At 41.0% G+C, this 13,696-nt stretch overlaps 1 protein-coding gene across 1 annotated transcript in view; it reads right to left on the minus strand.

Moving 5' to 3' along the window:
* Window positions 1-13,696, minus strand: part of kif5c (kinesin family member 5C) — a 130,869-nt gene that overhangs the window by 46,256 nt on the left and 70,917 nt on the right. The window contains exons 7-11 of the mRNA XM_078403358.1: window positions 12,819-12,906; window positions 10,250-10,374; window positions 7,660-7,764; window positions 5,382-5,530; window positions 2,761-2,909 (exon numbers count right to left, since the gene is read on the minus strand). Of these exons, the coding sequence (XP_078259484.1) occupies window positions 2,761-2,909; window positions 5,382-5,530; window positions 7,660-7,764; window positions 10,250-10,374; window positions 12,819-12,906 (616 nt within the window). The remainder of the gene's footprint in view (window positions 1-2,760; window positions 2,910-5,381; window positions 5,531-7,659; window positions 7,765-10,249; window positions 10,375-12,818; window positions 12,907-13,696) is intronic.

Consider the following 13,696-nt stretch of genomic DNA (forward strand, 5'->3'; position numbering starts at 1 on the left):
AGTATGCTTATTCTTTCCTGATTCACTTGCATTTATGGTGTCTTCATTGTAAGTCTTCTCTGCATCCTCTGCTCCTGGAATACAGCCTCAATTTGCAAAACCTACTGAAGAAAACTGGATAAAACCTCAAAATGCAAAATGGCTTTCACTCATGGAGTCATAAAGCATGGAAACAGGCCCTTCAGCCCCACTTGCCTATGGTGGCCAACATGCCCCACTAAAACTATTCCCATCTGCATACATTTGGCCCATATCCCTCTAAACCTATCCTATCCATGTACCTGTCCAAATGTTTTTAAACATTGTGACAGTACCTACCTTAGCTACCTCCTCCCACAGCTCGTTCCATGTACCTACCACCCTTTGTGTAAAAAACGTTGCCCCTCAGGGTTCTATTAAATCTTTCTCATCTTAAAACTATGCCTTCTGATACTTGATTCCCCTCCTCTGGGTAAAAGACTCAAAGTGCATTTACCCTGTCTATTCCTCTCATGATCTACACACCTCCATAAGATCACCCCATCACCCTCCTGCGCTCCAAGGAATAATGTCCCAGCCTGCTCAACCTCTCCCGAAAGATCAGGCCCTCGAGACCTGCAAAATCCTTGTAAAATATCAAATAATGACAAGACGGACTACAGGGAGGAGATTGAGAACCTCATAACTTGCTGCCAAGGCAAAAACCTTTCACTCAATGTCAGCAAGTTCGGCATGGCCCCAGCAACTCTCACCAACTCCACCGGGTGGCACCGTCAGCAATGGCAGCCTCGCCAACTCTCTGTCTTTTTGTCTTTTTTGTTATTTTTAGTGTGTTTTAAAAAGTTTGTATTAATGTTCTCTGGTTTGTTTTATGTGGGGGAGGGTCAAGGGGAAACCTTTGTTCAATCTCTTAACTTGCCGAAGATGCGATTGTTTTCTGGATCATATCTCCGGTCGCTCTGCGGCCCAACATCATGGAGCTGGCGGCCTTGCTCGAGACTGACTTTGAGCCCCACCGCGGGGCCGCGGACTTAACATCGGAGCCTGAGATCCCTTGCCTGGGATCGACCCTCCAACCGCAGACTGCGGTTTTCAACATCGAGGAGCTCGCAGTCGCGGGTAGAGACTGATGACGGGAAGCTCCAAAGTTGCAAGAGGTTCAACTAGCCCCGACCCGGAACAAGGAAGGGAAGAGATTGAATTTTTTCCCTTCCATCACAGTGAGGAACGTGGAGGAGTCACTGTGGTGGATGTTTATGTTAAAATGTATTTTGTGTGTCTTGATGCTTTTTATTGATATGACTGCATGACAAATCAAATTCCTTGTGTGTTGCAAAACATATTTGGCTAATAAAGTATGAATATGATTATGAACTCCTACAGATGCGCCGTAGAAAACATTTTATTGGGATGCACCATAGCATGGTTTGGGAACAGCTCCATCCAAGACCGCATGAAATTACAGAGAATTCTAGATGCATCCTAGACCATCACACAAACCAACCTATAACTCGCTGCCTCAGCAAGGCCATCAGCATAATCAAGGACGAGTCTCAGGCAAGAGGTACAGAAGTGTGAAAATGCATATCTCCAGATTTAGGGACCGTTTCTGCCCAGCTGTTATCAGGCAAGCGAGTCATCTTAGCGCCAATTAGAGAGTAGTCCTGACCTACCATCAACCTCATTGGATTCCCTCGGACCCTCTTTAATTGGACTTTACAGAACTTTATCTTGCACTAAATGTTATTCCTTTTATCTGTACACAAGGGACAGCTTGATTGTAATCATGCATAGTCTTGCAACTGACTGGATAGCACAAAAAAAAATCGCTTTTCACTGTACCTCAGTACACGTAACAGTAAACTGAACTAAATCTTCTCTGCACCCTTTCCAGCTTAACAACGTCAAGTAATTTCTCATTACAAATAATCTAACAACACTCACCGACCTAGCAGATTCCATGTACAGTAGAGGTTTTCACAGTTATCCTAATCAAAATCCTACATTTCACAAAGGTTACTGATTTTATAAATGCACAATACTTAAACTAAAAGAACCAAGGTTGTATCAATAATTAGAGTCAATAATTTGGTCATGGAATCTTTCGATGTATCCTACTGATGAAGCACCATTGATTTAGTCCACTTTCCCCAATAACTGAAAGCACATCCTCCATTTATTCCCCCAAACAAATATGTGGAATTAAGACTCACTCCTTAAAAGACTTATTTTCCAAATTGTCAGCTTATTTTTCTTAATATTCTACCCAAAGGTTTTCTATCCTCATTAACTAAACTTTAATATGCTTTCAACAATATAATAGTTCCAATTTAAAAAGAATGAATGGTGCAATAGAGATCTTTTTTCTCTAAATCACAACCCAGCAAGGAATACTTATACTTTTACTTGGTATGACTGGGAAAAGTGTATCTTAGGGCAGGGATTAAAACAACACCAATAAAATGAAACGCAAGGAACTGCAGCAATTTACCAATGAAATGAAATATTGATTTTAACTTTATATAAAATTACTTTGGGATCACCAGATCAGAAAAGCACAGGCTTCATCTCCAGCTGATGCAATTAAGGAATTTACAGATAATTTAGAGAACTTAATCCATAGAACAGGCGAAAGTCAGTGCTAAAGGGGTTGTTTATATGTGGATCATATCTAAGATCTACAGCTACCTCAACGCCTGCTTAAGTCTGAAATCATAAATCATGCAAGCCACCTTTTTGCTCCAAATTAAAAGCAATTAAAAGCAGTTGTGACCAAATTACCATTTCTCCATCTGTTTAGCTCCATCTCCAGGTGCTGAAGAGCATTCTTCAGGGATTTGTTCTTCTCTTTTTCCTTCTCGTATTTCTTCTTCCATTCCTCTGCCGTCAACTCCAGGTTGACGGATGCAGTGTTCTTAATGGTCTTGGCTCTGTTAAATGGAGGGGTTTACAAAATACAATTGATGCTATTGCTGCTCATATCCTTTCCTGCCCACCTTTCTTCAGTGGAATCAATAGCTTAAAGAAACATTTCTTCTCAAATTGAAATAAGTGCTCAAGGATACTACAAGAACATAAAAAATAGTTTCGTTTAGAGGTACAGCGCGAAAACAGGCCCTGAAGCCCACCGAGTCCGTGCCGACCTGCGATCCCCGCGCACTAACATTATCCTACACACACTAGGGACAATTTACAATTACACCAAGCCAATTAGCCTACAAACCTGGACGACGTTAGAGTATGGGAGGAAACCGGAGAAAACCCATGCATGTCATGGGGACAAACTGTACAGACAACACCCACAGTCAGGATCGAACCCGGGTCTCTGGCACTGTAAGGCAGCAACTCCTTCGCTGCGCCTCCATGCCATCTACAGACTGGTAACACATAGTATTCGTATAGCCTGTTCTGAGATTGGAAACCATACCTGGACTAGCGCGAGCGAGTAGGATACATGGAGACCCAGCAGGATTAAACAAGACCTGTAGTGGAAGGGACGAGCTCCCTGCAATCTGAAGGCCATTCGTAGTTGGAGAGGAGATGGGCAACCTCAGATTATTTTACCTGAAGAAATTATCCATTATTTGTGTATACAGGAACAAACCTATAAAGAGTAACTCTGCCAACCTGATAACCATTGCCACATCTAACTGCATGGGACTCTGGAGTGACTTTGTACGTGCAAAGTAATCTGAAATAATTTGGAAGACAAGCCAACTTCATGATCAATGATTCAAGTGCATTTCCTCACTTTCCAGCAAGGCATAGGAAACTGACCAAGGCATAGGAAACTGATCTCTATGTTCTTTAACCTGATCTCCCTCACATCACTCCAGACTCATCATCTCTCAAACTACCCAGCGTCAATCTCAATTCCAAACAGTGTATTCTGATCAAATTGATCCGAGGACCCAATTACAAACTCAGGTCATATTTTGATTGGAGTCAGTGTGAAAAATCAGATTTTATACATTTCAGCTGCACAATTATTGATTGCGTGCTTTGAATGGTTGGAAGCATCAGGGTTCCAAAGAGTTACCTTTTTTAATGCATCTGTTAAAATATCTCAATAGTTAGCTGCGTGATAAACCAGCCCACAAAATGAATACAAATCAATAGTTGTGAGTAGCCAGGACTGATTACAGCTGACCAATATTGGTACGGAACAAATGACCGTGTAAGGAAATTCACATTTACTCAGAAAGGCATTAGAAATTTGTTCCTGGAGTAGTCAATGGGCAGGAGGGTATAACACATGAAACTAATAACCATTAAGTCTTCTACTATTTGTCCAAGCATTTGTTCAAAGAAACAAAATCCATTAAATTTGTTCAACATAACTTATCTAGAACAGATTCACTGTGCCAGCTCTTCAATAATGCATCAGTGTATCTTGAACAATAAAAAAAATGTGTTCAGCCTCACACCATGCCCAAGTGTTCCAAATCCTGAAATAATTCTTGAGACACTTTTCCAAGTCTCAACAACACATAGTGTGCTTTTGAAGCCAGGATAACAATGCACTGATCTGTATACAATTAGAATACATTTCTTTGACATGGTCAAATGCCTGTAGGGTGGATCTATTAAATTAGCTTTGCTGATGAGGCCTGCAACATTGATTAGAGACATTGAAGAGTCAATATTTGCATCTAAAATCTTCATTGATTTTCTAACAAATGCGATTGCAAGTCCATACAAAGTGTTATTAGTTTTGAAGTGGCAAATCTACTCCACCTCCAAAAGCCATTATGAAATTAGTACTCAGAATTTTAAAGGTTTTTAAATAATCCGATTACTTTGTAAAATAGAATTCATCAAATTCTTTGGTAGCACTTTAGTAAACATATGTTGAAAGATTGAAGCGACTAGGCTTGTATACACTGGAATTTAGAAGGATGAGAGGAGATCTTATCGAAACGTATAAGATTATTAAGGGGTTGGACACTTTAGAGGCAGGAAACATGTTCCCAATGTTGGGGGAGTCCAGAACAAGAGGCCACAGTTTAAGAATAAGGGGTAGGCCATTTAGAACTGAGATGAGGAAAAACTTTTTCAGTCAGAGAGTTGTGAATCTGTGGAATTCTCTGCCTCAGAAGGCAGTGGAGGCCAATTCTCTGAATGCATTCAAGAGAGAGCTAGATAGAGCTCTTAAGAATAGCGGAGTCAGGGGGTATGGGGAGAAGGCAGGAATGGGGTACTGATTGAGAATGATCAGCCATGATTACATTGAATGGCGGTGCTGGCTCGAAGGGCCGAATGGCCTCCTCCTGCACCTATTGTCTATTGTCTATTGTCTATATGCTTCAGTTTTTTGATCCAGTGTTGTGGTTACTTAATGGTCCTTCTCCTGTGATGTGATGTGATGGTAAACATTCTGTCAGTTAAGAAGAGATTCTTACCTCTGCCCAAACATCAGGGTTGTTTTCGATTCAGCATCATTATAATTGGAGGGTGAGCAACAGATAATTATGGTGGTTCGGCAGTTGCCACCAAGGGAATCTTGAAGAATTCGGGTCATCTTACTGTCACGGTATGGAACATGCGTTTTCTGTATTTAAAAAAACCACATCCATAGAAATTACAATATATTTGAGGTATTCTCCCATATCTGCAGACAGACTATAAATCCTGATTTGCACACAGCTATCTTTGGAATACCACCCCCAAACTGTAAGCTTACAAATCTACAAATCTTACAAATCATCATTGCTTGCTCGCAGGCTTATTCTTTTTAACTGGAAGTCAAAAAAAGCTCCATCCTTTTTGCAGTGGTTAAAGGAGGTGCTCTCCTTTTTACCCCTGGAAAAGATCAGGCATAAACGGTGCAAGGCCCGTGGAAACTTTGTTCTGACCTGGAACCCTTTTATAGATTTTATTAAAGATTTTTCCTTTAACTGAAAATATTGTCTTCACAGTCATAATCATTTATTTATATTTGTATGCTACTGTTGCTAACATGTAACATTTGAACACAAATACTTTTTTGGGGGGAGGGTTTTGGGTTTCTTTGGCCTTGGGGATGGGGAGGGGGTATATATGTCATGTACTGTCCTGTACTGTTTGTTGGTGTCCTGTGTAAATTTGTGTAAAATTAAAAATAAAAAAAATTAAAAAAATTAAAACACATTCATAGAAATTACAACATGGTAAAGGAGTCCATTCAGCCCATCATAAAAGAGCTGTTCTGATAGCCCCATCACTTTACAACTTCCCCACTGCATGGCAACGTTCCACTTTTGAATATTGTTGGTAAGCTGAAAGGCAATTTGATTCAGACTGCACAATATTAACACAGAACAGAACTTAGAACAGGCCTTTCAACCCACAGTGTGCATGCCACACATAATGCCAGGTTAAACTAATCTCCGCTGTGTGCAGGTAATCCTCCATCACTTGCATACCCATGCGCCCATCTAAAAGCCTTTTAAATGCCACTATCATATCTGCCTCCACCACCATCCTTGGCAGCGTGTTCCAGGCACCCATGACACTCTGTGCAAAATAACTTGCCCCGCACATCTCCTTTAAATTTTGCCCTTCTCACCTTAAATCTGTGCTCTCGACTCTTTGACATGTCCACCCAGGAGAACGGTTCCGACCATTTACCCTATCCATGCCTCTCATAAATTCACATACTGATATCTGGTCTCCTCTCAAATTCTGACATTGAGGAAACCATTCCAAGTTCTACCAACCTCCTGTAACTAATAACCCCTAAGAACCAGTCTGAAGAAGGGTCTCAACCAGAAACGTCACCCATTGAGACTGAAGGGTCTTGACCATAAATGTCACCCATTCCTTTTCTCCAGAGATGCTACCTGTCCCGGTGAGTTACTACAGCTTTTTGTGTCTATCTTCAGTTTAATCCAGCATCTGCAGTTCCTTCCTACACTCCTATATTATATTTACTTGAAACATTTATGTTTACATTTCCATCCCTTCACTTTACATATCGGGATGCAAACTGCTGTGTCAGCATAACAGCTAACTGGTACTATGAACATATGCCAGTTAGATTTTATCTTCAGGCCATTCCTAGGCCTATGGTTATCAAATAAGTCTGTGAAAACTTTACGGTCTTGTCTCCCAATTATAGAACTAATTCAAAGAAAATCAAGTGCACATAAACCATAAAGTTATCACATAAACAAATGTGTAGGAAGAAAAGCATTAAAGGCAGAACTTCATTACGTATCATAGCTTTATCATCAAACACTCATGTATATTGCAATGCTCCATGAAAGAAATTGAAATGGACAAAATTAGGAACCTTACATGGGTATATTCTGCAATTCTAAACTCAAGCCAGTTCTGACCTTTGAATTGATCACTCTATTAATCACAGCCACCAGTTTTGCAGAATACTTGATACTTAGACCATGAAACCACACACAAGGTTTTAATCATCTTTTAATTATTTCCTTCAACTGCAGGTTGAAACATTGTGAAGATTTACAGACAACCCATCAAAAAAGTATAGGGTTTAAACAGTTTGTGTTCTGGATTGCAAATGGAATTCAGTTCAGATTTCCATCACATTATATCATTAGTGCATCAATCAATCTGATGGAACCATTCATATTACATAATTGAATAAACATTAGCTTATGACAGAAATCGTGGAAATACAATGTAAACCAGAATTTCACCAAACTATAAATTATTGAAGAGACTTACAGTTCCCTCAGCCAGAGCAGAGATCACATTCCCCAGAGAAGAAAGAGACTTATTGATATTTTTAGCTTCATCCAGCAAGGCTCCTTCAGCTCCGGTTTTGCTGACCTATGATGAACAGATAAGACAGTTTGTCACAATGTTATTCAACAATTAGCTCACATCTTTCTTGCACTTGTATCAGGGTGATTGGAGCTAGTCCCGCTATTAGCAACACGTAACATGGACAAAATGCATTACTTCCCTCCCACTGCCACATTAACTCATTTGGCCTCAACCTCTCAGAGATAATTCCTTTGTTCTACACACCACTTGCCACCTTCACTGCCACTGACTACTAACTTGCTTACCTTTTCCTAGTTCTGACAAAGGGTCTCAGACATTGCAGGTCCTATTTCTAATTTTGGCTCCTGACATAATGCTCAAAGTTGTACATTTAGAAATGGACAAACTGTGAACATTACCCCAAGACCAAGTCAGCTGCAATATTTCCTGCTGTCTATCACACAGTCAATGGTTGTTTATTTCAAACGAAATAGTGGCAATGGCGTCTTTAGCGTTAATTATAAAGCTTCACAGATTTTTTTTAAAATCAACATTTGATTAAGTTAGTACCCACTTACAAGTTCATGCAACATTGCACCATCTGATCCAGCTTTTATCAAAGTTAAGGGCCTGTCCCACTTAGGCGACCATTTTGGCGACTGCCGGCGACTGTCAAAGTCGGAGCAGATCGTCAAACTTTTCTTTTACCCGACGACAATGACCACGACAATGCCTAGTCAGGTCGAGATTGCAGCGTCTTCTGTAACATCGCAAAAATTCCCACGCTGTCAATGCTTCTCCGGCGTCCTGGTTTTCGCTGAAATCACTGACAAGTCGGTAAGTACTGGAGAGTTTTGAACTATAACACCTTGTATGGGTTACTTAAAAACCAAGCTTCACTGTAACAAGGAATAAACTGGATTTACTTCCAGTTTACTAATAGCTGGATTAAAAAAAAAAAAATGTTTAAGTGGTTCAGTGGATTTTTGTGAAATGTGTGTGGGCATTCTTTGAAAATGTAAGGGAGATGCATATCTGGTTTCTGGGTTGAATATCTGGCTTTGGAGCCCACTTTAAATGTAATGGCAGAGGCCAAAAACATTGCGAAAATTCCCACGCTTACCTGACCGTCAAATTGTCGCCTCCAATCTACCTGTCAAATGTCCTGACGGTAAATTAATTGGTTAAACACAAGCATTTTATGGTATTTTGAAATGACTTTACTTATTTTAATATTATGTGCTTCTAAATGTATCTTAAGAGAACCTATCAAACCTGGGGACAGCATGCGACAGCGACCGCAATAAGCTACGATACCTGGCGACAAGCCAGCTGTCGCCGAGAGATTTCAAACCGTTTGATTTCTCGGTGACGCACCGAGATCCACTACGATCTTTGGAAGACTCCTCACGATCATGCCCGCGACACCCCGGCGAACGTTCGGCGACAGCCTAGTCGCCGGCAGTCGCCTTAAAATCGCTTAAGTGGGACAGGACCTACAGGGTACAGAAATCCTAGGCTGAAGGGGTTATCCTATGATGATGACCGAACATGTTTGACCAATGCACAATTGGGTTTTGAAGAATATGAGGTGACATCATTGTGGCATTCAAAATTCAAGGGGAGTTTGTAGGAGAGATGTTGGTGCAATAGAAATGAGATTGTGCAGCCGTTTTTGCCTCGTGCATTGCATCCAAATTTTTTTACTGGAAATGATTGCTAACAAGACTACTCCAGGTAACTCAATGCTCCACACAACAATCATCATGGCAAGATTTCAGGAGAACTGAGAGCACTAGTGCTGCATTTCTGCTATGAGATTTGAAAACAGAGCACACTCTGCCCAACATCCACCCAAGGCTCGGAAGAGATGAAGAGTCTTCACAAGGAGCAGTACAAATATCTGGAGTTTATGATGTTGTATTAAGAAATACCAAGGCACGAATGTACCTTGAGAATTTCACCTTCCGCTTAATTTTCCCTTACTAAGGAGCGTATACTGTGTAAACAGATAGATTTAAATGTTCAATTTTATTCCCACTCTAATTTAAACCATTCCCACAAATAAAAGTTACAATCGATGCACAACTAAATGATGGAATTATGGAGTGAAAAGGAGATTACACAAACTGGATTTCGGCCACGAAACAAATCACTTGGATCATGTTGGAAAATAAAACATTTAAGAGTTATGGAGCTGAACATTGCTTTTGCTAAAAGGTTACATGGCAACACCAAAAATGCAAATTGAATTTCAATATTCTCGCCAAAAGCTCTGTAGATGTATTGTATGTGGTAATGACTAATGAATACAAAGAATTATCCAGATATTTGTTCTAATGATTCAACAATCACTCCGTGGACAGAAGCAAGATAATCGTTTTCAATTCTCTTCAGCAACACTACCTTTTGATTTCAGACTGATCATATTATGACAAAGAAAAAATCAGTTTTGACAGCATTTGATGGTGGTCTTGAAGTTCCAACTACCCTTCACGGTCAATGGTTAAATCAAACTCACTGAAGATCCAAGATAATAACATCTCACCTTTTCACTACCTGCTAAATCCACAAGGTACAGCTTTCCAGAGAGTTTCTTTTCTGTTTCAATGTTCTCCTGCTTAATGTTAATGAGAAAAATGCTGTGGCTTCGAGAGCTGTGTTCATTCATGTCTGTGTAGGCAAAAAGTCTGTCAATTTGAAGCTCACTTCAACAAATTATTGTTTCCATGTTTAATATTTGAAGGAGAGAAGTTTTGAATTACATATCATGAGGGTGGAGGATAGGAATATCAGGATTTCATTGTTTTATCTGGGACTTATGACAATAAAACACTCTTGACTGCATGGTTATGGTCAAAAGCATGGTTATCGATCACTTCACTGATGCTTTCAAATATCCAACACTGTCAAAGCAGCACCCTGGGCACCACCTCGGAGGCACCATGATACTGCCCAAGGAATACTCTGACCAGCATTTAGGGCAGCACGGTGGTGCAGCAGTAGAGTTGCTGCCTTATAGTGTCAGAGACCCGGGTTCAATCCCAACTATGGGTGCTGTCTGCACGGAGTTTATACGTTCTCCCCGTGACCTGCGTGGGTTTTCTCCGTGATCTCCGGTTTCCTCCCACCCACCAAAGACGTACAGGTTTGTAGGTTAATTTGGCTTAGTATAATTGTAAATAGTCCCTAACGTGTGTAGGATAGTGCAAGAGTGTGGGGATCACGGGTCGACGCGGACTCGGTTGGCCGAATGGTTTGTTTCCATGCTGTATCTCTAAACTAAACTAAAGGTGCTCAGTCCCAACATAGAAACAGCAGTGAGGGGACTCCCAAGCCAGCATCATGACAGCACTGAAGGATTGCTTGGGCTGACAGAGGAGCAGAGTCGTGAGAGCACACAGGCCTAGACTTGGGAGAATCACTGCCTTCCTCTGCCTCTGCACACCCGACAAGATGCAAGAGAAAGACCCGAATCAGAGACACAAAACGCAACTATTCAGCATGTTTCAGTATCCTGTGCCTTCTGGGTTCTCAGCTCAAACGTGCCTGCTTACGCACACTTACAGAGGACTAGAGGTCATAGCCTCAGAATTAAAGGACCTTCTTTTAGAAAGGAGCTGAAGAGAAATTTCTTTAGTCAGAGGGTGGTGAATCTGTGGAATTCTTTGCCACAGAAGGCTGTGGAGCCCAAGTCAGTGGATATTTTTAAGACAGAGATAGATAGATTCTTGATAAGTACGGGTGCCAGAGGTTAAGGGGAGAAGGCAGGAGATTGGGATGAGGAGGGAGAGATAGATCAGCCATGCTAGAATGACGGAGTAGACTTGATGGACTGAGTGGCCTAATTCTACTCCTATCCCTTTTGACCTTATGCTTTGCAGAATAATCTAAGTTATCCGTAAAAGGGGAAGGGTGCAATTTGAAGCAGCTAGGCCTTCGGCGATGGGGGAACAAACATCTAAAATAATATACCATTTTAAGAATACATGGCGCATCTAAATTTGTTGCTGAATTTAGTTGTCATTTGAGATGACATTTTTTTTTTGGACAGACACAAATAAAATTACAGTAAGAAGTTTATTGCCCTGAAGGTGATATTTCAGATATCCAACGACAGCTCCCTGGCAAACTGAAACAAACTATTCTGTTAAACAAGCACACTTAATTCAATAAACATGAATTATCAACTTGGTGAATAAAATGCCGTGCTTTTTCACAGCAGTGGCTCCTCTCTTTGGTCTAAAGATCATTTTCTCTTACAGTCCCAATAGATTTTCAACTTATGGATGTGGGAGAATGATTCCACAAGCGGGAGAATCTAGGACCAGAGGGTACAGTCTCAGAATAAAAGGACATACCTTTAGCAAGGAAATGAGGAGGTATTTCTCTAGCCGGAGGGTGGTGAATCTGTGGAATTCATTGCCACGGGGACGGGTGTGGAGGTCAAGTCATTGGGTATTTTTAGATCGACAGATTCTTGATTAGTTAGGGTGTCAAGGTTTATGGGGAGAAGGCAGGAGAATGGGGTTGAGAGGCAAAGATAAATTAGCCATGATTGAATGGCGGAGTAAACCTGATGGGCCAAATGGGCTAATTCTGCTGACTTAGGAATTTATAAAAGGCACAAAGTGCCCGAGTAACTCAGCAGGTCAGGCAGCATCTCTGGGAAGGTCTTCGACCCTGTGGGGTCTCGGCCTGAAATGTCACCTATCCATGTTCTCCAGAGATGCTGCCTGACCTGCTGAGTTACTCCAGCACTTGGCGCCCATTTGTCCCATCAATTTTATCTCTACATTTTCAGGCCAAGACAGAATGTGACAAACAAACTCAGTCTGCTTGCTTTTATGGAACGGCTTGTGAAAGAAGACATTCCAGCTCTTCGGATATTTTATCTGCAAATTCTGCCTCTTGCTTGGAGAGGTAAACTCCATCCAGACAGAATAACGCCAGGGTGAGCCAAAGATGTACAGGTTTGTAGTTTAATTGACTTCTATAAATTGTAAATTGTCCCTCATGTGCAGGATAGTGCAAGTGTGATAGCTGGTCTGCACAGACTCGGCGGCTGAAGGGCCTGTTTCCACGCTGTATCTCTAAAAGTCTAAGGAAATACTTACTGGTAACAGCTACATGACGGTTCGCCTTTCCTTCATCAATAACATCCATCACCTCCTCAGGACTGGAAACAAACCTCTCTGTGCAGCCCTTTTAGAAAGTTTACCAAAAGAAAAGTTATTAGAACATTTAAAATGAGTTGCAAAATAAACAAAATGAACAGACAGCAAAAAACGAACTGCAGGAGGAACTGGGAAGGTCAGGCAGCGTCTGTGGAGGCAGAGGAATGGTCGATGATTTTAGAGCAGTATTTTGAGTCTCCAGAATAGACATTATCTCAGATTAACACAGTTATAATTGTTGACAGCAAAGTAACATTTTTGACAACTTCCTTTACAGATTCAGTTTAATTTATTGTCAAGTGTATCGAGGTACAGTGAAAAGTGTTTGTTGCGTGCTCACCAGTCAGGGGAAACACAATACACGATTACAATCGAGTCATTTACATTGTATTATATGATAAGGGGATTAACGTTCAGTACAAGGCAAAGCCAGTAAAGTCTGATCAGAGGTAGTCCGAGGGTCACCAAGATAGTTCAGGGCTTCTCTCTAGTTGTGGTAGGATGATTCAGTCGCCTGATAAAGCACACATAAAACATTGCATTGCAGCAGTAATTTGCGACTACTATTTGAAATATTCTGATATGAATTCATGATGTAGCTAATACATATAAATATCTGAGGTGTGATCTCGACTCGAAACGTTGACCATTCCGCTAACTCCCTGGATGTTGCCTGGACCCACCACATTCCTCCAGATCTTTGTTCTATGTTAAAGCATCTGCAGTCTCCAATGTCTCCAAATCAATAATAATTTATAAGAATTTCACACAGAGGGTGGTGGGTATATGGATCGAGCTGCCGGAGGAAGCCGTCAAAA

Source organism: Rhinoraja longicauda, chromosome 8, assembly GCF_053455715.1.
Source record: "Rhinoraja longicauda isolate Sanriku21f chromosome 8, sRhiLon1.1, whole genome shotgun sequence".
Taxonomy (NCBI): domain Eukaryota; kingdom Metazoa; phylum Chordata; class Chondrichthyes; order Rajiformes; family Arhynchobatidae; genus Rhinoraja; species Rhinoraja longicauda.